Source organism: Engraulis encrasicolus, chromosome 7 (assembly GCF_034702125.1).
Source record: "Engraulis encrasicolus isolate BLACKSEA-1 chromosome 7, IST_EnEncr_1.0, whole genome shotgun sequence".
NCBI classification, from domain to species: domain Eukaryota; kingdom Metazoa; phylum Chordata; class Actinopteri; order Clupeiformes; family Engraulidae; genus Engraulis; species Engraulis encrasicolus.
This window is the reverse complement of record NC_085863.1, coordinates 33,224,554-33,239,241: the sequence shown is the minus strand read 5'-3', so window position 1 is coordinate 33,239,241 and position 14,688 is coordinate 33,224,554. Positions and strand designations below refer to the sequence as shown.

General features: G+C 48.3%; 1 protein-coding gene across 1 annotated transcript in view; it reads right to left on the bottom strand.

Annotated features, from left to right (window-relative positions):
• Positions 1 to 748: 748 nt before the first annotated feature.
• cxadr (CXADR Ig-like cell adhesion molecule) overlaps positions 749 to 14,688 on the bottom strand; it is a 91,638-nt gene continuing 77,698 nt past the window's right edge. The window contains exons 4-7 of the mRNA XM_063203269.1: positions 11,404 to 11,559; positions 10,132 to 10,254; positions 8,567 to 8,705; positions 749 to 1,508 (exon numbers count right to left, since the gene is read on the bottom strand). Of these exons, the coding sequence (XP_063059339.1) occupies positions 1,217 to 1,508; positions 8,567 to 8,705; positions 10,132 to 10,254; positions 11,404 to 11,559 (710 nt within the window). The 3' untranslated portion in view covers positions 749 to 1,216. The remainder of the gene's footprint in view (positions 1,509 to 8,566; positions 8,706 to 10,131; positions 10,255 to 11,403; positions 11,560 to 14,688) is intronic.

The following is a 14,688-nucleotide window of genomic DNA, read 5'->3' as shown; positions in this document are numbered from 1 at the left end:
AGAGCAAGTAAGAGAGAGATAGAGAGAGAGAGAGAGAGAGAGAGAGAGAGAGAGAGAGAGAGAGAGAGAGAGAGAGAGATGAGGATTGAGGGAGAGAAGATGCTGTGCAAGGGGGTTCAAAACTCTCAATGAGTTAAGCACAATGGATCAATATCTTAAAAAGGATAAAAAAAATAAAGAAATAAAAGTAAACTTGTACCCTTCAAATCCTTCAATATCATGAATGTGATACAAAAAGAAAACACGGCCGATGCCTAAAATACAGAGTAGTGTCGGACTACAGAATTGACTTCCGACACAAACCCCTTTGTCTAACTGTAACCATCTACAACTGATTGTAAATTGATGAGGGTATTCTGAGTTTAAAAACCAACACATGCATCGGGATATTTACAACATTAAAAAGAAAGTGAACTCACAATCACCCTTGCAGACCATGTCATTCACTCCTCTTATTCCCGCTCAGTAAAAGTTTTTTTTTTTCTTTTTCTTTTTTTTCCAGTCTCATTTGTCATCATCTTCAATTGTCCTCCATGTTGTCCAGGGGGGGGGGGGGGGGGGGGGGGGGGGGGGGGGGGGGGGGGGGGGGGGGGGGGGGGGGGGGGGGGGGGGGGGGGGGGGGGGGGGGGGGGGGGGGGGGGGGGGGGGGGGGGGGGGGGGGGGGGGGGGGGTGGGGGGGGGGGGGGGGGGGGGGGGGGGGGGGGGGGGGAGGGGGGGGGGGGGGGGGGGGGGGGGGGGGGGGGGGGGGGGGGGGTTCAGTGCGTAGTGGGGTAACTATCACAATCAAAACGCACACAGTATTATACACATACGTACTGTACACACACACAGGCAGTCACACAGAGAGGCCGGCGTTGCTACGGTAATAAGGAGTCTAGGCGAGGGCAGGAGACAGAAGGAAAGTTGCTGGATGTTGGAGAATTCCCAGTTCTGCCAGTAAAAAGTCCAGTAGGGAGAGAAGAGCAGGAGAATTGGAGGAGGGGAGGAGAGGAGAGGAGAGTTGCTTGGTAGAGCAACTTTGATCAACCAATTTTGGATGAGGATTATGGGGGGGGGGGTTGTGGGTGAAGGGTCCATCTTATTGATGGAGGAGAGGAGAGGAGAGGAGACTATGCTAGACTGATATAGCCATCTCTGTTCTGGTGACTTGAGTCTGAGTGGAGGGGAGGAAGAGAGGAGGAAAGGAGGAAGAGGAGAGTTGCGATGCTAGACGGTGCTAGACGATGCTGCCGTCCCGGTTCTGGGCGGGGATCATGACGGGGATGGCCCCCATGCGGCTGAGGTTGGGGCCCATGGGCTTGGGCCCCACGGGGGGCGGCAGGGGCGCGTGGCTGGGGGGCCTCTCGTACTCCTCCGAGGGGATCTTGTCGTACTGCGACTTGCTGTTGTGGGTGGCGTACTCGTGCAGGTTGGAGGGCGACATGGAGCCCAGCGAGGAGCGCTGGCTGCCCACGCTGGTGAAGCTGCGCGCCGTGGAGACCCGGCTCTTGGGAGGGGGCACGTCCTCTCTGGATGGGAGGAAACGGAGAGAGAGAGAACAGGGGGTTAAGATGGTGCACATAGTATGGCAAAATACACTACAATAATGTGAAGCTGAGGGGGCATGTCCTCTCTAGACGGAGGGAACAGAGAGAGAGAGAGAACAGGGGGTTAAAATGGTGCATACATGCTAGGGTAAAATATACAACAATATGAAGCTGAGGTGGCACGTCCTCTCTACAGGGAACAGACAGGGAGAGAAAGGGGATAAGACATTACACAGGTGAAATATGCTACAATAATATAGATCTTGAGATAGCTAAGATAGTCCACATAATATGGCAAAATACGACTCTTTGGAAGGGGTTGGGGCATGGGGCAGCAGAAAAAAACAGGAGTTGACATCACACAGGGTTGGGATTGGCCAAAGAGCAGGAAAATATTGCCTGATTTTCATACAGTAGACTTCAGATCACGTACCGCAATTCTGGTCTGACCAGGACTATAACGATTAGTGTTTCCGTGGCCTGGTTAACCCGCCTCCCTCGGCTTGCTACTGGTTGAGGGCTGTGCCGAAGTTTAAACCAAACATTTCTTAGCCCAATAGAACGTCTCTGCTTAAACCACGTCACTGCCTTGAACACGCCTCTACACATGCTCAGTTGATTGGTTGCAGATAAAGTGGGTGGAGATCCCGCTGTAGCGGGATTGAGCAAGCTCCTGGCCCTACTGTGTGTAGCTGAGCCGAAAGGCGTAGCGTCACCAGTAGGGCGGAGTGCGGCTAAGGAAAATATACTACAAGCTTATTATTCTAATGAGTAAAAGCAGGGACTACAGTCCTTAAAAATCACATGCATACATGAGGGAAAAAAAACCTTGTATTAATATATGATTAGGTGTAATGTGGATATAATAATTACATATGTGGAACACTAATGTGTAATTTCCAAATGCCTAAACACTTCAAAATCAGAAGAACGGGAACTCTTGCAGTGTTGAGTGTTGCTCCTCTTATGCAAGGGGGAAAGTTAGTGTCAGTGTGACTGTATGTGTAGTGGGCCGGCCCCTGCCGCAGGGCGTGCGTGCGTCATGCCCTCGTTTAGTGAAATCAAGTGTGCTCAGGTAATCAAGGCTGCGGCCCTGTTTATTCCCCACTTCTCCAGTGGAGTGTACTTCACTAATTAAACTCGGCGTGATCAGGGACGGATTATGACTCAATGGGCCCCTGGCCCAGACAATAAGAAAGGACCCCCATCCATGGGTGTTGCTAGTTTACAGTAAAGATTCAAGGTTTTAAACGAGATGTTTGAGATCCTATGTTGTTGGGGATTCGGGGGTTTATTCCCCCAAAAATGTTAAAATACAGTTGTCAAAAGTGTGATTTTACTACAATATGAGAAAGGAAATACAGAGGCTTAGGCTTCATAAGTGTCTTGACGGTTGGGCTCCTGGGGCTGGGCCCGGTAGGCCTGTGTAGTCATCTGTCCTTGGCCATGAATACTGGATGGCATGTCTTGCTGATGTGGCAGAACAGGCCCAGATAAATGATACGGTACAGTCACGCAACGATACTGGACTTTGTGATCAGGGGACCTTCTCGAAATCACATTCCTAACCCATCTGCTTAAATAATAGAGAGGCCGTGCCTCACAGCAGCCTATTAGTCATTCCTGGCAACACAAACCCGTGCTGAGAGCAGTTTTTGGGCAGGAAACGGCCGATTGCTGGTGCGCAGGAGGAACACAGGCCGCCTGATGCGAAAGCGTGCTTTCCTAAAAGGTTTCCGACGTCAATCTGTTGGCTTTGCCCAAGTACAAAGTTACACAGGGCCCCATATGTGTTTAGAGAGTCGGGTCACCTGGTGTGGGTATTTGCACATGTATGACATCATTGCTGGGATTATCTTTCATGTTTACTCTTCAATGTTAACTCAGACTCTGGATCAGCTGATCAAACCTCTTCATGGCCTATGCCCAGGAACAGGGACCAGAACAACAGGAAAGGGAGAGAGAGAGAGAGAGGGTGAGAGAGAAAAAAAGACAAACAAGAGGCTGTTCAAGATACTGTAGATTGAAGTCAGACAGCGAGGAACAGAAAAAACCAAAAAGATAGAAAAACAAATATAGAGAATGAGAGACAAACAGAAAGACAGAGGGAGAAGGAAAAACCCTGACTAACGGACGTAGTAGCAGCTATGGTGGCAGGCGCGGAGACCCGAAATCGGTGCCAGTGTCAGCGTGCCAACTTCCACTGTGAGCGACGGGCAGGGCAAGGCAAGGCGGGCAGGACAGGACAGGACGGGGGGCAGCCAGGCAGAGGAGGAATGCCCCGGACAAGCAAGGCCGCTGCCAAGTGGCAGCCCTCGGCATCATGCCCCTCCACCCTCCTGGGGATCCCACATCATCCAGCCAAGCAGCCCTCTGTCACCCCCTTCACCCTCCACCACCACCACCCCCTTCCCTGCCCCTTAGCAGGGCCACTGACAACTATGGCCAGGCCCGGGACATATCGGCAAAAACCCAAAGGAGTGTGCAAACTGTGTGAGTGTGCACTTTTTTGTTCAGCACCAGGGATTGTGCCCAAGCAAAGCCACAAGCGGACCCAGCACGACGCCATCTAAAAGTCCACCCCCAGCCACCCAACATACAATGTAGTGTGGACCCAGTTCTGGGCGTCCCCTCCTCTCTTCCCTGGGCCCCGGACAGCTGACCCATATGGACCCGCCCTGTCGGCTTCCCTGTCTCCAGGGCTTCCAGACCCAGACAGCAGCCGCAGCTTAATAGCACTCAGCATAACCCTCCTTCACTCATGGGGGGGCTCCCTGAAGCCCAGAACATGCAGCCAAATTAACCAGCAATCAACAGCCAACAAAAGCTCAATGAGCAAGAAAACACAGAGAGGGACACGGACATGGAGAAAGAACTGCATAAAAGAGAGTCTGTGAAGAGAGAGTTTAAGAGGGCACAAGAGACGAGGAGAGAGAGAGAGAGACAGTCCGCTGAATGGAAAGAGAGAAGCAGGGTGAAGACAGGGTGAATGAGAACATTCACGAGAGAGAGAGAGAGAGAGAGAGAGAGAGAGAGAGAGAGAGAGAGAGAGAGAGAGAGAGAGAGAGAGAGAGAGAGAGAGAGAGAGAGAGAGAGAGAGAGAGAGCTGGCCGGTCTTTCCTCTTGTCACAGCCTTGCTGTGGGCTAGTTAATCCCCTTTGTCGCGGCCACAGTGACACGCCACCAGGCACTGACACACGAGGTAAGGTGGGAGGTGGGAGAGGACAGGAGAGGCGGAGAGGGAGACAGAGGAGAAGATGGGGAGTGAGGGAGGGAGAGAGGAGGAGGAGGAGGACAGTAAGGAGAGAGAGAGAGAGAGAGAGAGAGAGAGAGAGAGAGACAGGGAGAGAGGGAGAGAGAGATTGTTAGGTGTTGGGGCCATAGACCCTGAGGCTGTCCTAAAAAGCTGCTTCTAAGGACAGCCAGGCAGTCAATGGTAGGATGGTGGGGTTGGGTTGGGAAGTAGAAAGGGATGAGGGGGAGAGAGAAAGGTAGGGGGGCATTGACAGAGGGAGAGAGAGAGACAAAATGAGAGAGACAGAGAGAGCAAGAGAGAGGTGGGGGGGGCATGGACAGAGGGGCAGGGTAGAAAGTTGTGTTGAAAGAGGTGAGGGAGGGAACGAGGGATGGCAAAAGAGAGAGAGATAGATAGAAAGAGAGAGGGGAGGGTGAAGAGAGGAGAGAGGGAGGGCAGAGGAGGCATTGACAGAGCTGGGGCAGGGATCGACTGAACAAACAGACCTCTAAAAGTGATTACTCCAGCCTTTCATTTAAAGAAAAGCTGGGGGGAAAGAGCTGATGGCGCGACAACCATTTTATCCCTGGCTCTGCACTGTGTGCACATGGGTGTCTGTCTACCTATTTGTATTATGTGTGTGTGTGTGTGTGTGTGTGTGTGTGTGTGTGTGTGTGTGTGTGTGTGTGTGTGTGTGTGTGTGTGTGTGTGTGTGTGTGTGTGTGTGTGTGTGTGTGTGTGTGTGCACACAAGTCCGTGTTTGTGCACGTGTCTGTGCCTCTTTGTGAGAGATTGAATTAGTGTGTGTGTGTGTGTGTGTGTGTGTGTGTGTGTGTGTGTGTGTGTGTGTGTGTGTGTGTGTGTGTGTGTGTGTGTGTGTGTGTGTGTGTGTGTGTGTGTGTGTTTATCTGTTGGCTGGCAGGGCAGGGCAGGGCAGGGCAGAGCCGGGGACTGGAAGAGGAAGCACGGTGTGTGGATGACATGCACCCATTGGCATGTGGACCGTCTGCCTATCTCTGTCTCTCTGTCTGCTATCCGTCTGTCTCCATCTCTCTTTGTCCGTCTGTCTCTCTCGCTCGCTCTGTCCCTCTCGCTCGCTCTGTCCCTCTCCCTCGCTCTGTCCCTCTCGCTCGCTCTGTCCCTCTCTCTCTGCCCTCCCCCCTCTGTCCCTCTCTCTCTCTCTCTCTGTCGTCCTCTCTCTGTCTCTCTGCCCCCCCTCTCTCTCTCTGCCCCCTCTCTCTCTTGTCTGTCAGCTTTTCTGGCTCTTTTGCTGCTGTGCCGCCACCATTGACCAGCCTCAGCCATCACACAGATCACCTATGACAACTGCCAAACCGAGCAGATGGTCTGCCTCGCACGCGCATCACATCAGCAATGTAAACGTAAATGCAGGCGGAATGACTAGCAGCATGCACTGTAAGCGTAAATGCAAGCAGAGGTATTATCCGAATGCCCCGACATTGCACAGGTACAATGACATGGAAAGCTGTAGCTAAAATTAATATCATAAAAAGTATGACACGCAGGCAAAGCAGCAATGACAACCATGACTCATAGACAATCACTAGGACTTAGCATCAACACTCTCCAGGGAAATGCATACATTAGGTGAAAGTGAGCCTGTGGGTATCATTGAAGTGTGATTATACATCAACACAGAGAGGAAAATAGTTTAACAGACCTCTTAACCCGTTTTAGCCAAAGCCCTTTTTGGGAAAGGGTGCCCTCTGCCTATTAAGACCTAAGTATCTCAGTCTCCGAAGCACATAAAAATGAAAAAGTTGCATTTAAAGGGACACTGTGCAGGAAATGGTCAAGAAAGGTACTGCAACTAAGCTGCTCATTGAAACTGGGCTGCCTATTACCAAATTTGATCTTTACATGAAAGTTTACTAAGTAATAAACAAATATTTTCTAGTATGGTCCAAGTACAGTCATTTTTGCAGCTAAAAATGGCTATTTTTGGAAATTCAAAATGGCGGACCATGGAGAAGATCCCCCTTTTCATGTATGAAAAGTGCAATTTTTCCAGTCATAATGAATACTTAGAATTTGATACTGGTGGTAAGTATTCATGAAAAAGGTAACATTAGTGAATGGGCAGCATGAATTCTGGAAATAAACAACTAAAAATCTCACACAGTGTCCCTTTAAAAGCTAGGACTATCATCTTGCATTGGAATGTGTTCATGCAGCTCTAACATATCCATATTTTAATTTTAAAAAACCTAAAATCTCAAGAATGCAGCCTGAATGCAGCGTATATGTCGCTCCAGGCAAAAATGGGAGAAACGGGGTCCAGTTTGTGACCAACATAGTGGTGTATGGAATCGTGTTCATGTGACTAAAAAAGCATGGCGAGAAGAATAGGAAGCATGGAGGAGTGCTGCTCCTGGACGCCCCATGGACTGGGGGAGACATAGGGCCCGGGCACTTTTGGCTTAAAGTGGCCCCTCATAACTAGCGATGCAGAACTGACTCACTGGTGGACCCCGCACCCTTGTGGGCCCGCATTTTCAGAAATGTTAACATAAAAAAAAAACCATTTCTGAAAATAGGGGCCCACAAGGGTGCAGGGCCCATTTGGGAAATGCCCGCTATGCCCGATGGCCAATCCAGCCCTGCCCATGGACTCCTATTCGAGCATCTCCATCGCGCCCTCATCCATCACCCCTCTTCCACCACTCTTGCCTCCATTTAACACAAATTGAGCCCGCCGCACTTACATCACCCCCACCCAAAGGCGCTGGAATGTACCACCATCGCGGAGGCTCGGATTTATTTAAAAAGCCATTAATCACACTTGGGGTTCAGACATTGGTCCTGTTTCTGGGGGACTTTGCACCACCATCTATGTCCATGTGGCGACAAGTGCTGTGATGTGCAAGAAAGAAAAGTCGAGGAGCGACTGTGCTGGTGGTGCAATGGCAAGGTCACACACACACACACACACACACGCACACACACGCACACACGCAAATGCACACGCACGCACGCATACACACGCACACGTGCGCATACACACGCACACGTGCGCATACACACGCACGCACGCACACACACACACAGGTGTGCGGAGGGGTATTGATCGATCGGCCATGGGCCTTGTGCTGCAGTTTCGTGCGCGTCACTGCAGATATATCGCACTCTAATGGCTAAATGGCATTTACACTGCAGGGTCGGGAGAGGAGAGGAGAGGAGATGGCTCGCCTTGCAAGAGCTGCTTGCAGGAGTTGTTGGCTGCGGAAAGACAGGCTTCTCCCACTGGAGAATATCATAACAGCATGTCATTTCATCTACTGAACAAGAGATAAATGGGTATATTTTGTGGTAGAGAGATGTACAGAGAAGTGAGAATGTTTTTTTAAGCACATATCAATAATATCGGAAGGGCTATTAGTCATGTTGCAGTTTTGATTAATTTCAAACGCACATAATGAACTGCTCAACTATTGACTTTATGTACTTGTGAATATTGTGTACACTGTACATATTCTTTAATTTCCCTCGGGGACCTTCATTTCTCTCAGGGACTAATAACGTTTCCGTGCTGTATTTGGTGTATATACAGTAATAAGTATTAGTGCGTGTGCATGTGTAGGTGCGCGCATGACTCAGACTGGGTGTGTGTGTGTGTGTGTGTGTGTGTGTACGCATTCTCCACTTCGCCTGATTTCGAAGATCTCTCTCTCGTACTTCTTGTTTCTGTGTGTGTGTGTGTGTGTGTGTGTGTGTGTGTGTGTGTGTGTGTGTGTGTGTGTGTGTGTGTGTGTGTGTGTGTGTGTGCGTGTGTTCTCCAGCTCACCTGATCTCATAGGAGATCTCCTTCTCGTACTTCTTGCGGTTGCGAGCGCGGCAGCAGCAGAAGAGGATTATGGCAATGATGATCAGGGCCAGCAGCACGCAGATGATCGACGCCGCTATGATGCCCCCCATGTTACGCGCTGGGGAGGAGACGAACAACACACAACTTAGAACTACTAGAACACACAACTTAGAACTACTAGAACACACAACTTAGAACTACTAGAACACACAACTTAGAACTAATATAACACAGATGACCAACGCCGCTATGATGCCCCCCATGTTACGCGCTGGGGAGGAGACGAGCAACACACAACTTAGAACTACTAGAACACAGAACTTAGAACTGCAAGGACACAGACAGGTGAACCTAGAACTACTAGGATAGCACAGACGACAGATGCTGTTATGATGTCCACTATGTGTTATGGGCTGGAAAGGACTGAGCAAGAGAGAGGTGACGTTAGGTGAAGAAGGAAGTGGTCTGGAGTAGAAGAATAACTACTAGGATAATAGAGATGCCCTGGGTCACTATGGTGAAGGCTGCATAGGTGCCAAATTATGAGGGGTGCGGACCTTTTTCACCCCCCAAAAGGTGGAGGGACAAAAACACCCTCTCTGCCTGTGCACACACTTCAGTCATCACAACATTCTACAATTCTGACCCCTTAATGTTGAGCTGAAGTTGGCTCCTTTGGTAGGGACAGAGAGGAGAAAACAACACAGACACGTGATCTAAGAAGCATACACCAATAATAATGCAGATGACTAACTCTAACACTAGCCACTAACATTGACGGCTATATTGGGGGTGGGTAGGTCATTTAGCAAACAGAGCGGTCTGCCGGAAAGGTCATTTTGCAAACATAATGCATTTCATAGAGGTTGAAAAAGTAACAAATTGTTTCACATCATGCAATAAGAGTAAGGTCAACTCTCCCAACTTTCGAAAGGTTTTATGTAAACTGAATTCCCCACACAGTGCACGTTGCTAATCATGTCCTCTTTCTGTAAGTCACTTTGGGTAGAAGCTTTCGCAATGCAATTCAATGTAATACAATACCACAACATAGCAGGACTCGTAACACAACCCAATGACACACAGCTCATGGACGGGTATATCTCCACTAGGACCAACATGAAACTTGGATCTCTGTGTGAAAACTTCCCGATAACTTATTTGTGAGCTACTGTGTCACTGACCCATGTACAGGTACCCTATCCAGACCACCTGTATATAGGGCAGTGATGTTTCAGCAGTAGTACACGTCAGGGCGGCGCAACGACAGCCACTGCCACTGTTTTTTGTTTGTTTTTAATGGGCTATCGAAAAAGCATTGCAGCATATCAACCGGCAATTACTAATTTATTTATGGGCATTAATTGCCGTTACTCCACCTCATGTCTGAGCCGAGAAAAGTCTTTCAGCTATCTGCCTGAAAATTCACATTCATTCAGGCCCTCATAAATGTAGTCATAGGCAACTGGACTTCTTTTGGAAGCAAGAGCAGATGAGAAGAGACATGCGGAGAAGTTGCTGAGGCCGTAGAAGTGGTAACTTACGAGGGATGATGCTGAGCTCTATGGCACAGTCCTGTTTGCCCACGGGGTTCTTGGCCGTGCAGCGGTACATTCCGGAGAAGGCTTCGCTAGCGTTCCGGATGGTGAGGGAGCCGCTAATACCGTCTGTGGAGACAGATGGCGGAATGCGTTTGTATATAATAACACGTTTTACATAATGCATGGTGTGTGTGTGTGTGTGTGTGTGTGTGTGTGTGTGTGTGTGTGCGTGCGTGCGTGCGCACGTGTGCACGTTTGTACGCAAACAATAATGAAATGTGTGCAGCTGTGGTGGTTTGTTTGGAGCAATTCTATCCTAATGGTGTGTGGTCGTTTTTTGTGGGCATGTTTGTATGAGTGACATCTTGTCTGTTAAAAAGCTGGAAACACTTTATTTTAGGGATACATCTATTAGCACCGATACATACAATGTTTCTGTATAAGTAACTTGTAAGGCATGTACAAAGCAAGATCAAACATTTGTTAGGCATGTATTCGCAAATGTCTTGTTCATGCACAATAAGGGATTCATTACCAATTTAACCTTAGTAAGGACCTAGTAGGCCTTAGCGTTTACTTAGTACATGCCTTACAAGTTTCTTGTGCAGGCATTAACATTGTATGTATTAGTGCTTATAGATGTATCCCTAAAATAAAGTGTTACCAAAAAGCTGATGTGGTGGGTGGAAAAAAACGCTCATTGTCACTGCCAACTGAATGAATTAATGTTTGGGACGTACAGTACAGCATATACTGCACTTCACTTTACATTTTATTTATTTATTCACCTACAGTATACCTACTGACATTACCAATGCAAAAATGATATATGTCTGCGATGCATGCTGCATTATTGTGAAATGAATTCATGTTTAGGATGCATATGGCAATAGATTTTTTTTGCTTTCCTCCTGCACCTGGGAAGGATAGAGTACAGTAGTAGTACAGTAGAGCAACTGCGCTGATCTCGAAGGAGGTGCAGTTGCCTGGTAGCATAGACAAATACACAAATCATAGTAAACATGGTTTCCAAATAAGTATTTATAATGCCAGTGTGCCAGTCGCTCCTTTTGCTTTTGTAGCCGTGAGAGGAGCAGTCTCAGGTATGTGAGAACACACGCAACCAATCGGATATTAGGGACATGTTATGTATTTGTCATATTTGTTTTATTTATTATTTATTATGTTACATGTGACATTTATTGATTTATTTATGTTTACGTATTATTTTCTATCAGTTATCTATTTATTATAATGAATTTGTGTTGTTCTTACCCGTGACGGCGGAGGCGGGCAGCAGCTTGGTGCCCGTGGTCCTCTCCCAGTCGTAGTTGATGGGGCTGGTGCCGTCGCTGGAGGCACAGCGCAGCACCACGTCCTTACCCACCTCAGAGGAACCCTCCGAGGAGCAACGCGGCTTAGACGGGGCCACTGGAGATGGAGGGAGGAACGGAGGTGAAGAGGGGGGGAGAGAGGGGGGAGGTAGAGAGTGAGGTAAAGAGATGGAGAGGGAGGAAGAGAGAGAGAGGGGTAGAGATGAGAGTAGGAGGAAAAGAGATGGAGAGAGGGTGGTAGAGAGAGAGAGAAAGAGAGAGAGAGAGAGAGACAGGGTGAGAGAGAGAGAGAGAGAGAGAGAGAGAGAGAGAGAGAGAGATATTGTTCAGAGAGGGAGAGAGAGGGATGGAGAAAGTATCGGCGAAGGAGGTGGACGAGAGGCAGACAGGCAGAGAAAGAAGAGGGGGAGGAAGGGGGAGAGAGAAAAAGAGAGAAGTGAGTGAAGATCAAAAACAATGGTCCAGGTGCTAACAATTACCATGCTGCATACCTTCCTTAGTGAGCGGACATCGCTGTTTTGCTTTCCCTCAGCTCTAGCATGGGGCCTTCAGCGTTTAAACACTGCCTTTCAACCCCCACACAGGCAGATGGGTCTTGGGCGTCCAACACACACACATTCACAAAGGCAGACACACGGATACACGCACGCACGCACGCACGCACGCACGCACGCACACCTTCAACCACCGCACAAAGAGATCTCAGCCTGTAACACACTAACGGACACACACGCACACTAAGGCTGTAACGATATTGCATCGAACCGAGGGATCGCGGTACGCAGACCCACGAACCCCTATCGCGAACCTTCCTCGCAGAATCGCGATGCGCCCTTTTAAAGTTGTTACCCCTCAGTCTAGAAAACAGCAGGATACAGGCAAATGCTTGCATATGCGCGTAATGCTTGTATATGCGCGCAAAGACAATTAGAAATGGGGCGCACATGAGTTAGTAACACTTCCATTCACCCCTCTCTCCTGTAAAATGTTACGTCCAACCAGCAGCACGTGCATTGGTTGTTATTCATTACCTGAGCAACCTCCGCGACCGCGAGACAAAAAACTTGGGCAAACGTCGGAAGGTAAAGCACAGAAATGAACAACAGACCAAGAAGGCTTTATCAAACGTGTGAAGATGTTTTTGATTCATGCATGCGCCGATGTATGTTGAGTGGAGATAGACGTTGAGCAGAGAGAGAGAAAGAATGCGAGAGAGCGAGATGCTCCGCCTGCCCAAATTTGAAAGAGCTTTGAAAGAGCTCTATACGCTCATAAGAGTGTCTGAAGTCGGGCGAACGTTGAGATCGATGTGGATATTAGGCAGCATTATAATCCTCCCCACATTGAAAGCCTGCCTAGCGAAAACATGCTCCATTTCAAAATGTCAAATCACAAAACCAAACAAAAGACAACGTGCGTGTTGCATACTGAGAACATAACTGATGTTCATTTCGAGTTTTGTTTGTATAAGCGCGTGCGCGCTGCTGCACGATCAAAACAGTTGCAAAAAAATATTAAACATCAAAATTAAGTGTTGCATTTCTGTAAGTAACTTAATACAACATGTTTCCTGACGAAATATTACCAGTGTTGTTTTCAGTTAATGTTTGGATATTAATTGGATAATGTTTGACAATGTGAGACAGTTGTTATAGGCTACCTAGGCCTACTGGAACCCTGACCCTTCTCTCTCCATCTCTGTCTCTCACACATGGTCAGCATCTCAGCATGATATGATTTAAGCCTATTTGTAATAAGCCTATTTTTCCTTGGTGAACTAATATCCCTTATTTCTCTGTGTTGTGCTTTGATGTCAACACCTGGGGAACAGGTTGCAGTGGTAGGCCTATATCTGCAACATCATTTAGTAGACCTAAAAAAATAATGTAGGCAGGTAAATGCAAAAAGAAAGCATAGCCCTATACATAAATATAGCCCATAATTTATTTTCTTCTTATTTTTTTCCCTTAAAAAAATAATAAAATCGTGGGGCATATCGAATCGTGGGTCATATATCGTGATACAAACCGAATCGTGGGTTGGGTGTATCGTTACAGCCTTAGCACACAGAGGTAGATGCACAAATAAAGGTAGATACACACACACACAAACAGACACACACACTCACTTATCGTGTCCTGTTGCAGTTGGCATGTACAGACTAATGAGCAGCGGTAATCAGGGGGGTGAACACAGGTGCTGTCAGTGGAGATACACACACACTGACATTTAGTACTGGAGGAGAGGAGAGGAGAGAAGAGGAGAGGAGAGGAGAGGAGAGGAGAGGAGATGAGAGCAGAAGAGAGACCAGATGAGAGATACAGGGGGGAGGAGAGGAGAGAAAAGTAGAAGAAAGGAGAGAGTAGAGGAGAGGAGAGGAGTGGGGGAAGTCAAGATGAGGAAGGAGGAACAGAAAAGAAGACAGAGAACAGAAGAGGAGAGAAGAGTCAACAAGAGAGGAGAAGAGATGTAGGCAGAAGAAAGGAGGGGAAAGGCCAGGACAAAGGTAGGGGGCTAAGACCGTTAGCAAGAAAGGAGGGGTGAAAGGGCCCGCTCGCTCTCTCCCTCCCTCTCTCTCCCCCTCCCTCTCTCTCTCCGTTTCTCCAACTCTCTATCCCTTTCTCTCTCCATCAGAAGAAAGACAAACAGGGGCTCTTCTCTGCTGGCAGGAGATGAGATGAGATGAGATGAGAAACCAAAAGCAAACAAGCACCTTAAATAAAACCAGGCTGGCCAGGGAGGAGGCCCTGTGTGTGTGTGTGCGTGTGCGTGTGCGTGTGTGCGTGCGTGTGCGTGCGTGCGTGTGTGTGTGTGTGTGTGTGTGTGTGTGTGTGTGTGTGTGTGTGTGTGTGTGTGTGTGTGTGTGTGTGTGTGTGAGTGAGTGAGTGAGTGAGTGAGTGAGTGAGTGAGTGAGTGAGTGAGTGAGTGAGTGAGTGAGTGAGTGAGTGAGTATCAGTATGTGTGTGAGTATCTGTGGGTCTGAATCTGTCTGTGTGTATGCGAGTCTGTACATGTATGTAAGTGTGTGCGTGTGTGCGTGTAGTGTGTGCACGCGCAGCTTTTTATGAACCCATGTGTGCTCCCAAAGTTCCCATTAGGATACAAAAATCTGACAAGGGGTCCTTTTTGGGGACCAAATTGCGGTCCCCACAAATTCCACAGTGCTTTTCTGGGTCATTCTGTTGCAATTGGTAAAACTGCTATTGGTACAAAAGCATTTTGGTTA